The following is a 19,202-nucleotide window of genomic DNA, read 5'->3' on the forward strand; positions in this document are numbered from 1 at the left end:
CAATCTGTTTTGGAAAAAAAAAAAAAAAAAAAAAAAAAAAATTATAACCAACTCGAAATGCAGCTGCTATAAAATTCTCACACGTGCAAACGTCTTCATTCGCTTTCGAAGTGCATATAATCACTGTATATAATTAAAGCGATAATATTCTCTATTCGACGTCCAATTAAGCTTCTAATGGGATTCGAACGTACCTTACAGTCTTTAAGAGCCATTATCATTATTATTATCCCCATGTAAAATCCAGTCCTAGGATTACGACTCAAGACTCCATCTAAGAATGCAACAAGTATGCAAGTATTTATACGCGCGAAGCCTCGACGATTCTCAGTCGCCTTTCATGCGATAACGCCAACCGTAAAGAGACTCGCAATACGCGACGAGATCCTCGACACAAAGTAGCCAATGCACTTAGCTTCGCTTTTACAGTCAATCCTTTAACACGCTCTTGTTAAATCCGTCATCGTGCATCTGCATCTCTTCTCTCGTTCCTCTAACCTTATTATATCTCAAGGCGCGATCGTAATTTTGCGACTTTACGACATTGCCCGGGAGTGCATCTGCTTTCGTGTCTTTACAAAGAGGCCACTATCAGCTATTCTGCGAATCTTTCACTTTAATTTTTATCAACTAATTGTTCCCTCGCATTCGATAACTTATGACAAATTGCGCAGTTAGATATATATTTACACTAATGATAACACACTGCATAGCAACAGATAGCTTAGTATCTGCTGCTAAACCGGTGCGAGTAATAATTGAAATTTTTACAGTGAAATTGAGCTTGACTACTTGAATTTTCAAAATCCAGATAAATACACAAAATTAGTTGAAAACGTACATAGAAATAGTTTTGAAAAAGATTGGAATCAACAAATTGAATACTCGTACATAAACCAATGGGTGTGTTTGCAAGTTGCTATATATATACATATATGTATATGTAAATCGCCACACTCGAAATCCGATGGAAAGAAGACTTAAAGATTCCTTTAAATCCGATTAAACATCGCGCCTGGCTGTCCAATCGAAATCGTTCGTAAATCAGCATAAATAATCTCGTTAGTAAACTGTCAGATTGATAGTAAAAAAGTAAATGAGAAAAAAAAAGTAAGGAATTATTACCACTTAACCTATCGGTCGATCGAGGTAGACTTATTTGCAAAATAAAGTACAGTCACGAGAAAAAATATCGAGTAAAAAAGAATCTAGGCAAGAAGATTTCTAACTGTTACCACAAGTCCATCAAGTATCGATAGAATCGATGTCGTAGCCGATGAAAGAGGAGTTTATCGATGGGAGGTGCATCTCTATCAAAGCATCATTGTTGGGCTTTGGATGAGTCATCGTGTCATAAACAGTCAGTGAGTGCATGGCAGTAAGAGAGCAGAGTCATTATTATATTATAAAGAAAAAAAATTTATACATACGTAAGAGACTTGATATCCGTGACTCTTATCATTCGAACTATTCCCTATCTTGACTGCATATACATATGTAAAATTACATCGACGCTCGGTCTTCACGACAGAATTAAACTGGACCAGTAAATCCGTCTTATCAGCTGATATGCTTGACATAGCCTAAAAAGGAAAGGCTTGCAACAATGAAATGCATAAAAAGTGCATCGCTCCCATCCGACGTAATGTAAAATGCAACCACAGAGCATGCAACTTCCTGTTAGACTTTTAAATTACAGACCAATAAGAATTCAGCCGGTACGCACCGCAGCGACTTTGTCGCCGTCGCTCAGGAATGACAAAGGTTGGCTGTGATTGGATTAAGAAAAAAATTCTTCTAATGGACAAGTGACGTTTCCGTTCACGTGAGGAAAATAACGTTATTGGTGTTTCCCATGAAGCTAATCTTAACTTTGTGCAGGACGTGCATATAATTTGGACAAAGCGCACGTATGTGAATTGGTTAATTTTCCGAGCGATCGTTTCGAGTGAAATTTCTAGGTTAGGAAATCGTACAAGACACAGGCGTCCGGCGGGACTGTTATTTTTTCTGGAATTTTATGCGATTTCGTATATTGTGCGATCGATTAATCGAATCGGAATTCTGTTAACGATCGCGTCCAGACTAAAGGCTGATATCTAATAGCGTGCAATTTGTCGATCGATATAAATCGAAAACTGGTCAGGTATCACTTACTGCGTAATGCTACCTTGAAGATACTCTCAGTTTTACGCCCGTAGCTCAGACTTAACGTTTCCTTTATAAATGACGAAAATTACAGGCCTCATATCGAGGCGTTACTCTCGTTATATCTTTTAGAAAGATATAACAGCGTGTAACGTTGGCCCTGTGGCTTCATGTGGACTCGCCATAACCAATACGAATACCGACTATTTATTTATGCGTGTAACCACGCCTGTTATTAAATATATCACAGCACTCGAGGCAGATCTAAAATATCCAATTACACTTTTACATAGTACCATTACTATACGTATTGTACATTTTTATAATTCAAAATTAATTAATAACTCGTATCACAATTTATTGTTCGGAATGAAATTCTCATAAAACACGTTAAATTTTTTTCATTATATCTCATAATGTTAAAAATGTACACCATTAACCTCAATACATTTTTTGGTACGGTAAACGAACGATTTCTCTAAATTTTCAAGCACATCTCTATAAATCGTATTCCATGCACGTTGAAATTGAAATTCATTTATTTACCGTCCTCGAACAAGTGCTGAAAATAATGGCAAAAATTTCGCAATTGTCTCGTTCAAGGTCCCACGAAGGCCAATGCAATTTTTCATCATTGAATTTCTTTTTTTTTATCAACTACAAGACTGTTGTAATAAAAATATGTCGACTTATTTTTAAAGAATCGATCTTGAATTTCAAAAAAATGAATTAGAAAAAATTATGCTCATCCAGAGTATTTGCAGCTTTGTACCGAACAATTTTTCCTTAAAGATTATTATCATCAAAGGCAATCGTAATATTTTAAGTGGTCAAGTCAGACGAGACACCCTGTATAGTAACTTCTCTATAGCGACAAAGAAAAATCATAATTTTCTATAGAGACTTCTCGCGACATTTAAACTTTGGATGACGATATCGACCAGACCGTACGATAATGATGATGGACCACCGTGCCTTACGCTTATATTCACACGTGTCAAGCATCGTCAGATCTCATCAAGGCATGCCGCGACGTGTCGCTCATTTGAATACAATGCGGCATTCACGCCGATCGCGTCGCTAATTGGGCAACGTGACAGCGAGCAATTCGTCGTCGACAGGGCGTATATTTACATGCGTATAAGACTTGGCGATTCCGAATGCGCTTACGTCAGATTCTAAAAAGAGTTAAAATTCAAATGATTGACATGCAAAAATACAAAAGGATATATACGAAAGAAAAACAATTATTTTTATTATAACGAGGAATGACGTAATTTGAAATTTTTGATTGTCAAAAAAAAATTAAAAAAAATAATCGATTGATCTTTGCAATGCAAATAAATGCATTCTATTGCACTTACCTATTTTACTGTTACAGGCTGCAGATGCAACGACATTGGATCGACGTCTATGGCTTGTGATATTGTGACAGGTCAGTGTCACTGCAGGCAACACGTCACTGGAAGAACCTGCGATCATTGCAAGGTAAAATGCACCAAGCTCGTGCGATAGCATAGGTTTTGAAAATTTTGTAAAAAAATTCTTTTTTGTAATTTCATATATTCATATTTTATTTTACCTTAAGGGCGGTTATTGGGGTTTGGCTACCGGCGCAGGATGCGCACCATGCGCCTGTGACTCTTTTGGATCTTACAATGCATCCTGCCACGAAGACACAGGACAATGTTACTGCAAGCCTGGCGTAGGTGGAACGCACTGTGATAACTGTTCACCTGGATATTATGGATTTTCGAAAAACGGTTGTCAACGTAAGTAAAAAATTAAAAAAAAAAAATTGCGAATAAATGAAGAAACTGCATCCCGGAAGATTGCGGCTCTGGCATATAATATAAACATATAGTTATATACTGGACCAGTTTGAGAAGATGCAGGAAGAAGATTACAGGAGACTGAAAACATTTCACGATTGCAGCTGTCGTCTATCGTTAAACTGCAAGCGGCAAACCTCGTCTTTACGATCCGCAAATTAGACAGAGCGCATAAAGAGACTATGGCGACGGTGGAAAATCTTGTTAAATAATAATAATCCTGAACTTGCAATAAGCCCATTTACCATACTCACTCGGACGATGAGAAGCTGATATTTTTTTTTTTACTTATAGCCTGCGATACCTGCGACAAAACTGGCCATATCTGCGATCCGGATACCGGTCGTTGCATCTGCCCGAGTTTGACACTCGGCGAGTATTGCGATCGTTGTCGACCTGGTTCGTACGGACTTGTACCTGGTATTGGATGCAAGTCATGTGACTGCACCCCGGGGTCTACGAAACCCCAGTGTGACGTCAATGGGCAATGCACATGCAGGGACGGATACGAGGGACTCAGGTGCGAATTTTGCGCGAAAGGATATTACGGCTATCCACGTTGCAGACCATGCAAGTGCAATGTGGCAGGTACGTTGCAATGCAAGGATGGCGGTTGCGAGTGCGACGAGAGGGGACAGTGTCCTTGCAAGGTATATATATGTATATATAAATAATGAATTTTTCAAAATAAAAACTCTTAGTGTGATAATTAACACTGATTTTTTGTTATCAGGAAAATACTGTGGGCAAACAGTGCAATAAATGTAGGGAAGGTACGTTTGGACTTGCTGAAGAAAATGCAAAGGGATGCATAGAGTGCTTCTGCTTTGGCAGATCGACTCTCTGTCAAGAAGCTGGTTTGTCGTGGGGACAGAGAAGGCTGCCAAAGCCACGTATACTCTACGTAAGCGATGCAGTCAATGACGTGATGGTGAGTGATAAGAATTTTTGATTTCAGGAAAAATTTGTAAAGACTGACGTGTCGTGATGAAGCAGTGTGTATCAAGTGAAAAGTAAATTTGTCGAATAGTATTTTTTTTAGAAATGTGCTTGAAATGATAACACGTAATTATCATATGCATTTTTTCGTATTTTCTTTCATACACTTGTTTACGTCAAGTTCAAAAAAATATATGCGAATGATAACTAAAAATTGCCGATAAGAGATCTAATAAATAACATCGAATACACTGATTCACACTAATCCACTGGTATATCTCATTGATGCGGAAAGCACTTGATATAGAAATCAGCTACTGAAATATGCTGATAAGATATCAGCAAGATAGAATCTCTTTTATTGTACGTTGCTGGGATTAAAATTTATTGAGCGTTATTGGTGATTTAATGTATCAAATAACGTAGTCGTTTAAAATAAAACATGTGTCACTTCAGAAATTACTTTAGTTGACTTTTATCTTTAGAAATAGCATAAAGAATGTAGTTTGAATGATTATGTCTTATTTTGTATTTCAGATAAACAGATCTGGCTCAACCAGCATCCTGCCGTCTCTTAATGGAGGATTAAACGTGACGAACGGTCTCACGATCATCCCCGGCACCGAGGGTGACGTAACACTACCCTCGAGTCTGTATTACAGCTATCCACTCTACTGGCAACTGCCCAAATCTTTTCTTGGAGATAAGGTAAATCCCCTTTAAGAAGCTCTTCGGCGTTCGCCTGCCTATCAAGAAGACTCTTGAGTTGAAGAGAAGTGACGCGATTGAGAGTGAAAAAAAGATAAAAAATAAAAAAAAAATCTGAAAGATTCTTATCGAATTAATTAATCTCTCTATCTCCCCTACCCCTTGCTCTTATCTTGCACTCTGCTCTATCACTCGTAGAATATTTATTAACTAAGACTGTTCTTTTTGCTTGTTTGACTCTAATGTTGAAGGATGTGATTTTTGAAAATTTTAAGGTCGTCTCCTACGGTGGTTTTTTACGGTTTGCTACTAAGGCGGAAGGCGGCGATATTTTGCGCAACAACCTTCAGTATCCACTTGTGCAAATTCAGGGAAATGGCAAGCTTGTATTGGAGTACTATCTTCACTTGCCGGTTAACGATAATTATTACGAAGTCAGGTAAATATAGATATGAGAAATATCTACAAGAAAATCTTTGGCCACGCGCAATAAGATGAACGGTATCTATTCTTTTGATCTGATTAACAGGAAATTGTTTTAATTGTTATAGATTACACGAATCTTTGTGGCAATTACAAAATAGACCAGATTACACTGTGTCCCGTGAAATTCTTATGGTAACGTTGCAAAATTTGCAGCATATTCTTTTAAAAGCGTCGGATTATTCGGATTTTACGAAAGTCACGTAAGTCATAAGTGTCAAAGTAATGAACGTCTAAGAAAGTGATTAATGTAAGTTTAAAATACTTTTTTTTTAATATCTACAGACTTCTCAACGCAACTTTGGACGCTGCTGTTCTCACGCCTACGCATTCCCCGTTATTGGCAGCGGGCGTTGAGATTTGCAAATGCCCACCAGAGTACAACAGTACATCCTGTCAAGATCCGAGCGTAGGATTTTATCGATGGTACAACAACAGTACAGCAACATCAACGATCGTGATCGATCTGATCGGCCAAGCGAGACGCTGTCAGTGTAACGGGAGATCGGAAATCTGCGACAAGGAAACGGGATATTGTCTGGTTAGCATTCAATGGACCAGAAAGAAATTGAAAATCTGTAGTGTCATGAGATAAAAAAATTACAATGGCAAGAACCTAACCTTTTTTTTTTATTATCTATTTAGGATTGCAGACACAACACTGCTGGCAATCACTGTGACGTCTGTGCAGATAGCTTTTATGGTCATCCTGATTTTGGAGGCTGCAAACCCTGTCCGTGTCCACATGCTGATAAAAGATTTTCTAGTACCTGCATTGTACGCTCATACAATGATGTCGTTTGTCATTGCAAACCAGGTATGTTGCACATTGTTCCACATGCCATTGGAAATTGTTGAACAATATTTATTCCATGCTTTCATTATACGAACAGGATATACTGGCATAAGGTGTGAACGGTGTTCCTATGGGTATTATGGTTTTCCTACAATTCCTGGTGGCAGTTGCAAACCTTGCAACTGCAATTTAGCTGGAAGTGCAAGTGATGAGTGCGATGAGGAAACTGGACAATGCAACTGCAGACCTGGTTCTACTGGAAGGGATTGTTCACATTGCACTGCGATTAGACATGTGTTTATCAATGACATTTGTACCTGTATGTATTTAGAAAATTGAAGAGATGACTATTGCAAGAATTTGTATATTTGAATATATATTATTTTTATGCATTTCAGCCTGCAATGACAATTGCACTGGTATACTGCTTGATAATCTTAGTGCGATGGCTAACACATTGGCACTGGAAACTACTCATATTGCGAATGGTTATATTCCACCACCTTGGGAAGATTTGTCATTCATCGACTCGAATACAACTGCATTGCTTGATAAGCTTCAAATGGAAAATTTGATTAAGACTAGATTGAAAAATGTACCCTGGTATGATTACAGGAAACTTATGACAAACGCAGAAGGTTTATTGAGAAATGTAAGAAATAATATAAAAGTGTATTCGATAAGGAATTGTCTAATCTATTAGAATGTGTATAGGGAATCATGACTTGTTTTGTCATGATAAATCTTAGTCAAATATAAGATAATCATTGGTTCCCATCTTATCAGTTTAAACTCTAAGAGATCCATTATATTCATCATACGTCATTTAATTATGCCGAACAAGCGCGTACATATATCATACTAGATATATTATATCTTATCGTTATTTATATTGATATCTTATTGATATTGATATCAATTGATGAAAAATTAGTGATAAATACTCGATATACCTATTGATATTTTAATTGTTCTTTATTTTTATCAATTAATTTAGGCGAACCAATTAGCCGAGCGTGCCAGCATTCTTAGATCGAAAAGTGATGATTTGAAAAATAATATCTACAGTACGCACATCGAAATTAAACATGTGAAACAACAACTGGAAGGTACTTGATCATTGAACTTATATATAATGAGCTAATTCTTTTAATTATATACATATGCTCTACATTTAGTCATTATTTTCGAAAACTTTTGTTTGATTAGACACTATGGCTCAGCTTTCACAATACGGAGATGATGATAAGAAGATCGAAGTGAAAAAAGCATTGAAAGAAGCTACTGCAATATTAAATAATTTAAGAACCGTAAATTTATCACAGAAAACAAAAGAAATTCAGGCTGCTCTTGAGTAAGTCTTATTTTTCTGTAAGCCTACTGAATGTTTATAATATTATTTAATTTAATATTTTGTTAATCAATCTATTAGCGACGTCACCGACTATATCTTTTGGCTGAATTCTCAGTACGACGCGACAGAGCCTTTAATGAAAGCTAAAAAAGATGCATTGAACACTTCGAGGAAATTACATGATTTGAGAACAATTATAGAAAGTACAATGGAGACATTGTTCACGTACGACGGACTATATAATGAAATCAACAACACATTAGACGATACTAATTATCAGTATTCACTCATACGTGGATTAAAAAACGAAATCACAGAAACGACCGACGAAGGAGAGAAACTGATTGACGAGGCAGAAGGATTTTTTATTGATAGCCAAAATAATTTTCAGGTATAATTTACGTCTATGCTACTATAATTTGTATGTCAAATTACTGCATATAGGTATATGCATATATTGGTTTATTAATGCTTACAGGACCTTCCGGAATTACGTACAAAATTATTAAACTGGAGTGAAATTTTAAATATGAAAGAAGAAATTCTATACAGATTAAATTATGAGTATCAAGAAAAATACGTTCTGCCAGCTGTTGAGCATGCAAAAAACTTGTCTGAATTTGCCGATCGTTATGTTGGGTAATAAGCAAACACAAATAAATGTATTTACTGAAAATATTATTCGTAGAATTAACATCGCTCAATAAGCACGTTATATCTGTACCAGATTGTTTGCTGAAACCAAGAACGAGGCAGCTAATCCTCTAAAGGCTAGTCAGGCTTATAAGAATATTGTTGACACACTGGAGGCTGCAAAAGTTGCAGCAATACAAGCTAAGGAAACTGCAGATGACATGTACACCAAAGTACTTGTTGCTTTTAATTATTCCAATTGTACTATCTTGTACCAACTAATGAATTATCATTGATATCATTGATTCTTGCTACAGGTCTTTCCTGGAGGCGTTCACTCAAAATCTCTGTTAGACAGTGCAATGGAAATGTCATCAAGATCATCTGAGCAATGGACGAGAGCAAAGCAGCATGAAAAGCTAGTAATCTCAGCGGGGAATCAATTGGAAGCTCAAAAGCAGGCAGTTACTGATTTAAAAGATACTTTGAATCGTACAGGAATCAAAGATAATCAAATCAATGTAAAATTACGTGAACTCAAAAGTGAAAATAAAAAGGGTGAGTATAGAGAAATAGTGAAAAGTATTCATAACTATTTTTATAGCGTGAAATAAATTTTTGGATTCTACACAGTTCAGGAAGAGCTCCAAACAATTTTGGTTGATAATGACGAAGTGATTGAATCCATTGAGCAATCAAAAAGATTGATAGAAGATTATAAAGAAGGTACAGCGAATAGGCTCAAACCAAAATTACAAGAACTTAAAAGGGAAGGTGACTGGAAAATTAGTTTAGCTAGTGAAAAACGTAAGTTTTTCTAAGAAATCAGTTTTTTATGAAAATAACTTATGGCATGAACCTAAAATGAGACTTGAAAAAATGTTTTAGTAACCGAAGCACAGAGCAATATAAAGAAAGCTGACGCCAAGTTGATTAGTTTGACTAACGCTTCAGTGAAGAGACAATCAGAATTTAAAAAATGGAATGACACACTTGCTGAAAAATTACAAAATTTAAAAAATAAGATTGCCGAAGCAAGAAATACTGCTGATGGGGTATCTAACTCTACTGCGATAACTGAATATTAAAAAAGTTTTTGAGAAATTCAATTTTATTAACGAAAATCTTATTTCTTTCAGATACGTATCTCCTTGAAATCTGTTGAAAATAAAAAATGCGTTAGGTCCTACAGACCAGCGATATTACAACCTTCCTCAACAACCAGTATCGTACTAACATTATCAGTTGATAGTAATCAAAGAGAAGGATCTTTATTTTATCTACCAAGCAGTATTAACGTAAGATAAATATATATATATATATACACACATATATACAATACACACCTTTGAATTACAATAATCGTATCACCTTATTACGTAAATCAAGAATCAAAATTCGACTTTCAGGACGATTTCGTAGCGCTGGAAATGGTTGACAGGAAGATAAAATTCGTATGGAATGTTGGAGGAGGTACGGGCGTCATTACTCATCCGGAAGTCATCGAATCAGGTCATATACAAAATGACGATTCATGGTATCGAATAGAAGCCGAAAGGTAATTGAAAAAAAAAGCTTAAATCTGAAGAAAACAAAATTGTCAAATATCAATTTACACGCAATTAAAATACTTCATTACAGAATAAGAAACACTGGCACACTTAGTGTGCGAAAGCAGTCCTCCACGTCCGGAAGGTACCTACCGGTCGTGAACTCCACAGATCCCGAATACGGCCGATTTGACGTTATATCAACCGATCGTATATGGCTTGGTGGAATTCCTGAGTCTCAAAGAAGACCCAAGGAATTATTAGCTGGCAATGGTCTACCTTGTTGCGTTCACCAGGTCATCCTGGATGGACGACCAATTGGACTTTGGAACTTCGTAACAACAGCACCAGACAAGGCGTGTCAGGCTTGCATGGAGGGGTAATACATTATATTAATTAAAAAGCAATGAATCTGCTTTTAATCAATACTTCCGTCATTATTGTTTATTTTCTTTTTTTGCAGCGCTAAAGGTGAAATTAATGAAATTGCATATAATTTTAATGGCGATGGCTATTCGGTGCGTAAAAGAGTTCTCACTGGCCCGTACAATAAGTATATATTTGGGGTATCAATCAGTTTCCGGACATTTGATGAAAATGCATTGCTATTCTTAGCTCTTAACCAGAACAATGTAGGTTTAGAGAATAATATAGAAATCAAGTTAATTTAATATTTAAATATATATTAATTAATAATCCATATCTTCTGCATCATCAGAGTCAACATGTTATGATTTATCTACGTGAGGGTCGCGTCGTCTTGCACATTGGTTACGGCGGAAATGTCAGTATGGAAATGTCATCGACCCACAAATATAATACCGGAAATTGGACAGAGGTTGGTGCATTCCGCCAGTACCAGACGACGAAGAATATTGAAAAATGTCGTCTCAGCGTTGGGGGTGAAACTGATAAAAAAATTGGAGCGCCAACTCCACAACCTAAGAAGGATGACATCCCTGATCTTTCACAAGCTCTATATTATATTGGGGGTTTGCCACCTAGTTTTCGAAATGATCAGTTGATGTTGCCGTCTCAAGTTTCATTCTTGGGATGTATGTCGAATATTGTTATACAAGATGGATACGATCCAATGGCTGAAAAATATTACGGTGTAGAGCCAAGTTGTGGAAATAAGGTAAAGGATTGGGATTGAACGGTGGGATATTGATATTAGTATTTTAATTATATTAATTTTTGTCTATTCATTTTTTATAGCCTTTACGAATTGTCGGATTCTATGGCAACGGGTACTTGGAGCATCATTCGTTCACGTTAAAGAAAATATCATCCGTCATTAATTTCACTTTTAGAACTATGCAGGACACTGCAATACTTTTGTTGTCAACATTCCAAGGCCAGGAGGAACGACTAAACAATATTCAAAATGCAGACGAGGATTCGAATGTAAGAATTTTTATAAACAAATTATTTTCTTAATTTTTAGATACAAAATAACATTGCGATTCTGCAGAGAAACAGCTACTACTCGGTCGCCATTGTCAATGGGCAAATTCAAGTGCGAATGAATGCCGGCAAAGGGGAAATGATTGTTCAGACTAATAATACTTTCAACGACGGAAAGTATCATGCAGTAACAATTATAAAAAAAAGAAAGGATGTAGAATTGAGAGTTGATGATGCTTATCAAGGTAGTGGCAGACTACCAACTGGCGCCGCCATAAGAGCACCGGATTCCAATGGCGGTTTATATTTTGGTGGTTTGCCAGCTTTGATTAATAATACAAAAATAGTGGCTACAAGTATACCTTTATACGGTGCAATAAAGGATGCGATTTTCAATGATGAGTAAGTTAAAAAAATTCAAATTATGTAATTGTCTCAAGTTCTATAATCACTCATACACCTTTAATAACAGAGTACTGAGATTCGACGAGGTCACCACTTTCGACCATGCCCTAATCGGTCGTCCAGGTCCTAGTATGGGTGAAGATCCTCAAAATTACGCCCCATCGGCATCTCTGTCCCGTGGGATGTCAACCCAGCCAGAAGGCTGTCAAAAAGTACCCTACTATTCCCTAGAACCGGGTGCCCTAAAGTTTGGTGACAAACCTCACAGTCACACTCAGCTGTACCTAAACTTCAAAAAATTCTGGGAGAAGAAATACGTAATTGAATTTGATTTTCGCACATACTATCCAAACGGTCTGCTCTTCATTACACCGGTAAGGAAATTGAAGGGTAATAAAAACATTATAAAGCACACAGCACCAATTAATTGATTAATAATTTCAGGGGCTCAAACCTAAACCCTATCTTATGGTTGTCATCCGTGATGGTCAGCTGTTATTGCTAGTAAAAAGTAAACAGAAGAAAGAGATCCTGTTTAAAACGCCATTCAACAATGGTAACTGGCATCACGTAGTGATCAGTCACGAAGACAGAAAGCTAACACTAGTCGTAGACACACAATCGCCTAGAACAATCAAAGTCCCCAAGAAGATAGGACTTGCATCAATGATGTACATAGGGGGCCTTCCAGAAAACGGTACACCCTTACCTGAACAAGTTGTTGTCAAACTGGAAACCCTGAAAGGATGTATGAGAGGATTACGCGTCAACGGAAATATCTACGACATGGTTGGTTCCACCAGTAGAGCCTACAACGTGGGCCAATGCTTCCCCAGTGTTGAGAGTGGTGCATATTTCCAGGATGAAGCTTATGCAATTTATAGTAAGTCGACAAAGAGCAATGTACAATCTTAAGATACTAACAGCGGAGTAGTAGAAAATTATTAATACAATTTATCCATATTTTTATAGAGAGAGACTTCGAATTGGGTGCAGTACTGGAACTTGAATTGGAGTTTCGAACCTCTGAACTATCTGGTGTACTTCTTTCGATTACTGCACCAGGTGGTTCGCCATCCATGTCCTTAGAACTGAACAATGGTAAAGTTATAATGTCTGGGGACCTGGGAGACAACAATCCACTGTATGTCGAACAGCACTTTCCTAATCCCTATGTAGTCTGCGACAACAGATGGCATAGAATTCAGGCTGTTTATAATGACGAAGAATTGGCATTGAAAGTGGATGAGTTAGATCAAAAATATGGATTACCAGCCAATGTAAATTATCACTTTATAGGATCCACAGCATCTACTAGTCCTCTGTACATTGGTGGATTACCTGGTAAGAATATTCTAATCCAACCTCTTCTATCATATCTTAGAATATAAATTTAGGAGTTGAAATGGTACATATATATTGTTTTATTTACAGCATCAGCACCGAAGGGAACATTAATAACACGAGATCACTTCAATGGATGCATAAGAAACGTTATGATAGGCGGAGAAAGACGAGATTGGACGGACATGGCTGAACTTCACAATATCCACTTAAGTTCCTGTCCGATTCAATAGCTGATAGTTCTAACGTGAATTCCGGTACGATCGACAGAACTTATAAAACAAAAATATTAAAAAATAGTAATCGTACGTGTGAGTCACGTTTTAACTCGCCGGGGTGTAGTGCCATAGCGCGAGATGATTAATCGCGAAGAAACTAGAGAGAAGTAAAAAGATCCGTATTAAAGAATTAAGAAATAAACGAAAAAAAAATAATTTCCATATCTTTAAGACGTAAGACTTAAAATGAAGCCAAAAGATGCTAAGCCGTGAACAAAACAAAAAATAAAAAAATCAAGAGTTTCATCTCGAATCTGAACGTGATTAACGAATTAATTAACTATCTTATCCTTCGCGCTCCTCCAATCGGGTAAGTCGCAACTTTTCTCTCTCACAATAACAGATTAAAACGTAGCCACATGGAATCGCGCAAATATTCATTCTCATCATCATCACATTGGCAAATAAATAACATACTCGCGTAAATGAGCATTAATATGTATAGTAGCAAGATCACTGCCATATATAGTTTAGTATAATTATCGTCCACCGTTAATTAAGTCATTGACACTGTACATCAGTATTTAATATTATTATTTATTATCGCTAATGAAGACGCGTAGAAGAGGGAACACGGCGTGCGCGTGCGCATGAGCTTGCTCGGGACAAAAACTAGAAATTCTATTTTCTACTTTTATAATTAATCCTAGACTTTCACAATCGGCGACACTCAAATTAGTCGCGCTTTATATAGTATATATATATTTTTTTTAAGTATAAGCAAACGTCACAATCCACATTTGAATATTGACGATTGTCCCACGCAAAGACTGCGCGCGCATACTCGTAATGATAAATTTAATTAAGGTAGAAACACGATCAGAGAATATTTTAGTATTTATACTTGCTACTTCTTGATACTCCTCGAAATGTAATATATTGTATTTGCACGTGAATTAACAACGCCGACGAATGCGTCGCTCTAATGTGTAAGAGAACAAATAATATAAAATGGCAAAAAATACAGCAACAAAAAAAAAGATCAAACAAAAATTCAATCAAGACTCTTTTGTAAAACTGCGAACATTCCTGTAATCCTCAATTTCAATTAATGAAACTACGTCGAGTATGTTTGTCGATGGCAATCACGAACAGACTCTGTAATTAGAGAGTTACTCTGCTCACACTATACAAATACAAGCCGCCCACGTACGTACGCATTTAAATCGAAGAATGTCGATCGGCTGGGTTATTAATTATCTTTTTTATTCATGACATATCGCTGCAAGATGCTAACAGTAAAATATGACCGAAATCTTACTTGTTGGTATTTACTTAATAAATATATCATCGGGTAGTAGTAGGTTTGGTTTATATGTATATAAAAACATAATATTTACAGAGACATGGATCAAAATTGAAAAATCATTACGTGACGAAGTTTCACGATGACGATTAAAAATTAAGAATTATTACATAAGGGTAATCGGTTTATCATTAGTAAGCGCGCGGTTACTGTAGCGTACAAACACACGTCGTACCTAGAATTGTTTTTAATCTTTTTTTTTTCTTTTCATGCTTCACAATTTTTCCTTTCTCCTTCTCGCATTTACGTCCACGTGTACTCTCTCTTTCTCTTGTCTGTGTTCACTATCAATACGGTCTTACGGTATTTATTTACTAACCTAACCCACGGTAAATTCCATACACAAGAATTGTGCCGTATAGATCAGCTCATTATTAATATTACATTTCATTCTCTCCCTCGCATTCTCTTCTCTCCCCTCTCTCTCTTTCTCTCGAAAAAATATAAATATCAAGCACAAAGCAGTCACTGCTTCCAAGCTACATTGGCTTCCGTTTCCGATCATCAACTGATCACACGCACTCTCATCTCTCACATTAAACTCTTAATATTAGTGACTATATTTATTAATTCACTTCTCGACTTCATGCTTCGTTTTCACCATTTAATCTATCTGCTTGCCTTGCATCATTACTACATGTCACCGCTACAAAGCACTTGGACTCGTCACGGCTCGCGCGTTGTCATTGGCCAAACAGTAATGGAACGGAAGGGAGAGACTTGTATTAAAAATAAAAGAACAGAAAATTTAGATACAAAAAGAAAGTTAAATCATACAGTTCAACGACTCCCAACGCTTCGTTCATCAATATTGTCAATTCGGACTGTTTTAAGTTTCTTCCCAGCGAGCACAATACACATGTAACATGCATCTTGTAATTTTTCATTCATTTTCATAACGTCAACATTGACGTTATGTATCTGAGTGTGAAATTACAACTAACATACACGTCATACGTAATATTATATTTGCTTGGTTCTAGATTTATTTTCTTTTTCGTTAACTCATCCCCAGCACCGCCTTTCCGCCTAAATTCCAAATCTCCAAAGATTGTTATCAACGTGAGAATTCTCCCCCCCACGTCACGCGGTCGCTTGTTTTTCTCTTTTCTTTTTTCACTACTTTGCCAATTTTTTTTTCTTCTCTCTCTTGTCTTCCTCCCTCTTGACGGCAGGAAGCGCGCGTCAATTACATTTACATTACACGAGAGCGGAGAGATAAATTTTTCAATATGAATATTTATAAAGGATCGACGGATTCCAATTTCTTGTATAATCATCGTGCATACATTTTTTTACTCGGTCATGGTTCAACGGCGCATCCGATACAACGCAGTGCGCATTTATATTTTCGACGCAGCAATACAACAATAACAGCAACGGCCGAGACTCCGCCTGATAACGACAAAATATAATTAGACTTTGCTGTACTCTATCTTGACACCAGCCACTGGGCCAAATTGTGGAGAAGATGAGGATCGATATGTTGCGCAATTATTTTATTTAATAGTCGAATACGCCTCGTTTTGTAATACGCCCACGCAACGGATATCCATACATGTCAGCTTTCTTAATACTGGTACGTTCTCTTTTCGTACTATTGTTTTGACATTAAATAAAATTAAAAAGAAAAAAAAAATTGACAATAATACCTAATTCCAGGTAGAGTATTAATAGCTGGAAAACGTCTGACGTTTTGCATGGACGTTTTGCATGGACGTACTACAGTCTTATGCTTTTCTAGCACTAATTATTTCGCTTGCTCGGCGCATATCGAGCGGCATAATTTTCTTCGTGAAAAAATATTAAATACAAAAAAAAATAATAGTTATTTTGCTTCTCTCTCTCTCCATTTTTGGTACTGAGGCTTCGAATTCTGTGATAATCGACCTCCACACCCAAATCCAAACCAACCCCACTATCACCCCTCGACCCGGCGAGGATCGTCTCTACTATCTATGGCACGATACACAGTTTTGTCTTATCGTTAGTCACTCTACAACCTAATACAATTTTTCTTCTAGTCCCTTGTCATGTACGCAAACGTGAAAAGGCCTACGCGTGCCTCTTCTTCCTCGCCAGGGACGCGAGGATTATCCTTTTTTTCCTCTATGCTTCTAGTTTCTTTGTTAAAATTTAACGCGACATTCCCTCAACGTCCTTCGAACACCTCGTAGTTCAGAGACCAGTGATCCTGTTAGCGCGCGTGTTTCTATTATTTTTGTTCAAAAACGCAAAATACTGACACAGCAATACTGAAAAGCAGGCCCATTGTCAACAATTGGCATTGTTAAAAAATATGACATAATTTCACTCTTATTATTAATACGCGACACGCACACCCACTCAGCCAATAACAGTTCGGTATACGGTCATACAAAAAAGAAAAACAATACACACCAATCAGTGAAAAGAGATCATCTTTTGATCATTTATTTTTCCCCGAGTCTCGTTCACGACACGCGGAAGAGGGTTTTGTCATTTTATTTACTTCCTTTTATCCATCATAAAAAAAGTTATTCTCGCCCGGATTGACTGCAAGGCTGATTTGGAATTTTTTGTTCTTCCTTTCTCTCATCTCCCCCTTCTCTGTCCTTCTTCATTCTCGTTAAATGCGATCGACTTATTTATTTACAAAACTACCTTCGCCTCACGAATTGTTCTTATGTTCTCGCACCTCCGTGTTTCTCACTCACATCACCCCGTCCACCATCTCATCGACCAACAAGCACAAAATACAGATTACACCGACGACTCACCGACAACAGTCCAGCACTTGCGCGAAGAGAAATGAGCGCGATATTCGACTACCAATAATTCAAATTGGATTGTTATCAAATATTCTATCGACTTTGAGAATCTTATTTAACGCGCCCACGGCGAACAGTGCTAATTAAATCCTAGCTCGATCGCCCAGAGATCGCAGTAGACCATTGTCAACAGATATAACGGTCCATTTGTTGGAATCAAAATTTTATCAATATTCCTCTTGTCAACATATCCATTCATTGAATAACAAATTCCACGATTGGTATGCCGACGAAAAAGGTCTTGTTTTTTTTTTTACATAATTTTCTCTATGCCTTAATTTTACTCTACATAATTTTCATCATCGAAAGGCACACGAGATAATCTTGCGTGTCCCTTTGAAACCAATTGAATTTAAAAAGATCTCAAATGACAATGCGTCGTCACGTCGATATTATATCTACGTGACTTTTAAATCTTGTGCAACAGAAATAACAAATTGTCGCATCGCACACTTCATAATCAACATAGCGGTTTACACAAGTCAAAGGAGTTAGTCCGTAGAGAAATACTGGAACTATCGAGTACAAACAATTCCTAATCATAAGATACTGATAGTCGTGTTACACGACAATCGGTGCTGACACCGACAACCAGATATCTTAATGGAAGATGGTGGACGAGAAGGACGAAGAATTAAGAATAGGACAAGGTAGAAAGGAGGGAGAGAGAAAGCGAGAGAGAGAGAGAGAGGGGGGGGGAGAACAAGAACAGAACATACACGATATACAAGGAACGATAAAAAAAAAAAAATTCGACAAAATGGCATAAAAGAACAAAATCCTAGAACGCAGTGTAATATGTAATATACATATGTATATATAATGCGGACCCATTAAGTGAGTCACGTGTCTCGTTTTAGTGCAGGCAAGTCAGCACCGATCTCAGGTATCCCGAACCTTATAAAATTGACTAAGAACGCAACGTTTGCATTAATTTAATATGGGCCTGTATTAAAATAGTAACTATGAACAACAGAGGGCATAGTAGCGTAATGTTAGGTGTGACACTGGTGTAAAACTATATGACGAGAGCCATATCTTTCTTGTTCGGTAGATTGACCTTTTTGCCTTGCCAGAGGCTATTGTGTATCGTGAAGGCGTCTATGGTTACAGTCAGGTGCTTCGTGTGAACTTGCGAGAAGCACTTGCCGCCAGAATTGTATCTGGAAGGGAATAAAGAACAGAAATGCGTGATAAGAATCGCAGTAC

General features: G+C 37.0%; 2 protein-coding genes across 18 annotated transcripts in view; one reads left to right on the forward strand and one right to left on the reverse strand.

The window, feature by feature from the left end:
* Nucleotides 1-14,875, forward strand: part of LOC107273529 (laminin subunit alpha-1) — a 26,712-nt gene extending 11,837 nt beyond the window's left edge. Inside the window, exons 2-31 of the mRNA XM_015751825.2 lie at nucleotides 3,530-3,636; nucleotides 3,737-3,920; nucleotides 4,275-4,630; nucleotides 4,714-4,911; nucleotides 5,457-5,627; nucleotides 5,903-6,066; nucleotides 6,179-6,313; nucleotides 6,396-6,651; nucleotides 6,756-6,927; nucleotides 7,004-7,225; nucleotides 7,305-7,558; nucleotides 7,904-8,015; nucleotides 8,116-8,260; nucleotides 8,339-8,651; nucleotides 8,739-8,899; nucleotides 8,988-9,126; nucleotides 9,211-9,451; nucleotides 9,527-9,700; nucleotides 9,782-9,948; nucleotides 10,033-10,191; nucleotides 10,303-10,451; nucleotides 10,535-10,822; nucleotides 10,907-11,075; nucleotides 11,162-11,581; nucleotides 11,662-11,850; nucleotides 11,918-12,252; nucleotides 12,323-12,629; nucleotides 12,700-13,138; nucleotides 13,228-13,599; nucleotides 13,690-14,875. Of these exons, the coding sequence (XP_015607311.1) occupies nucleotides 3,562-3,636; nucleotides 3,737-3,920; nucleotides 4,275-4,630; nucleotides 4,714-4,911; nucleotides 5,457-5,627; nucleotides 5,903-6,066; nucleotides 6,179-6,313; nucleotides 6,396-6,651; nucleotides 6,756-6,927; nucleotides 7,004-7,225; nucleotides 7,305-7,558; nucleotides 7,904-8,015; nucleotides 8,116-8,260; nucleotides 8,339-8,651; nucleotides 8,739-8,899; nucleotides 8,988-9,126; nucleotides 9,211-9,451; nucleotides 9,527-9,700; nucleotides 9,782-9,948; nucleotides 10,033-10,191; nucleotides 10,303-10,451; nucleotides 10,535-10,822; nucleotides 10,907-11,075; nucleotides 11,162-11,581; nucleotides 11,662-11,850; nucleotides 11,918-12,252; nucleotides 12,323-12,629; nucleotides 12,700-13,138; nucleotides 13,228-13,599; nucleotides 13,690-13,832 (6,609 nt within the window). The 5' untranslated portion in view covers nucleotides 3,530-3,561 and the 3' untranslated portion in view covers nucleotides 13,833-14,875. The remainder of the gene's footprint in view (nucleotides 1-3,529; nucleotides 3,637-3,736; nucleotides 3,921-4,274; nucleotides 4,631-4,713; nucleotides 4,912-5,456; nucleotides 5,628-5,902; nucleotides 6,067-6,178; nucleotides 6,314-6,395; nucleotides 6,652-6,755; nucleotides 6,928-7,003; nucleotides 7,226-7,304; nucleotides 7,559-7,903; nucleotides 8,016-8,115; nucleotides 8,261-8,338; nucleotides 8,652-8,738; nucleotides 8,900-8,987; nucleotides 9,127-9,210; nucleotides 9,452-9,526; nucleotides 9,701-9,781; nucleotides 9,949-10,032; nucleotides 10,192-10,302; nucleotides 10,452-10,534; nucleotides 10,823-10,906; nucleotides 11,076-11,161; nucleotides 11,582-11,661; nucleotides 11,851-11,917; nucleotides 12,253-12,322; nucleotides 12,630-12,699; nucleotides 13,139-13,227; nucleotides 13,600-13,689) is intronic.
* A 297-nt stretch (nucleotides 14,876-15,172) lies between these two features.
* Nucleotides 15,173-19,202, reverse strand: part of LOC107273530 (patronin) — a 49,299-nt gene continuing 45,269 nt past the window's right edge. For all 17 annotated transcript variants that reach the window (XM_015751842.2, XM_015751841.2, XM_025090883.1 and 14 more), the window contains one exon: nucleotides 15,173-19,156. In XM_015751842.2, coding sequence (XP_015607328.1) covers nucleotides 19,012-19,156 — 145 coding nt within the window. In that variant the 3' untranslated portion in view covers nucleotides 15,173-19,011. The remainder of the gene's footprint in view (nucleotides 19,157-19,202) is intronic.

Source organism: Cephus cinctus, unplaced genomic scaffold, assembly GCF_000341935.2.
Source record: "Cephus cinctus unplaced genomic scaffold, Ccin1 Ccin1_scaffold1708, whole genome shotgun sequence".
In the NCBI taxonomy this organism is placed as follows: Eukaryota; Metazoa; Arthropoda; class Insecta; order Hymenoptera; family Cephidae; genus Cephus; species Cephus cinctus.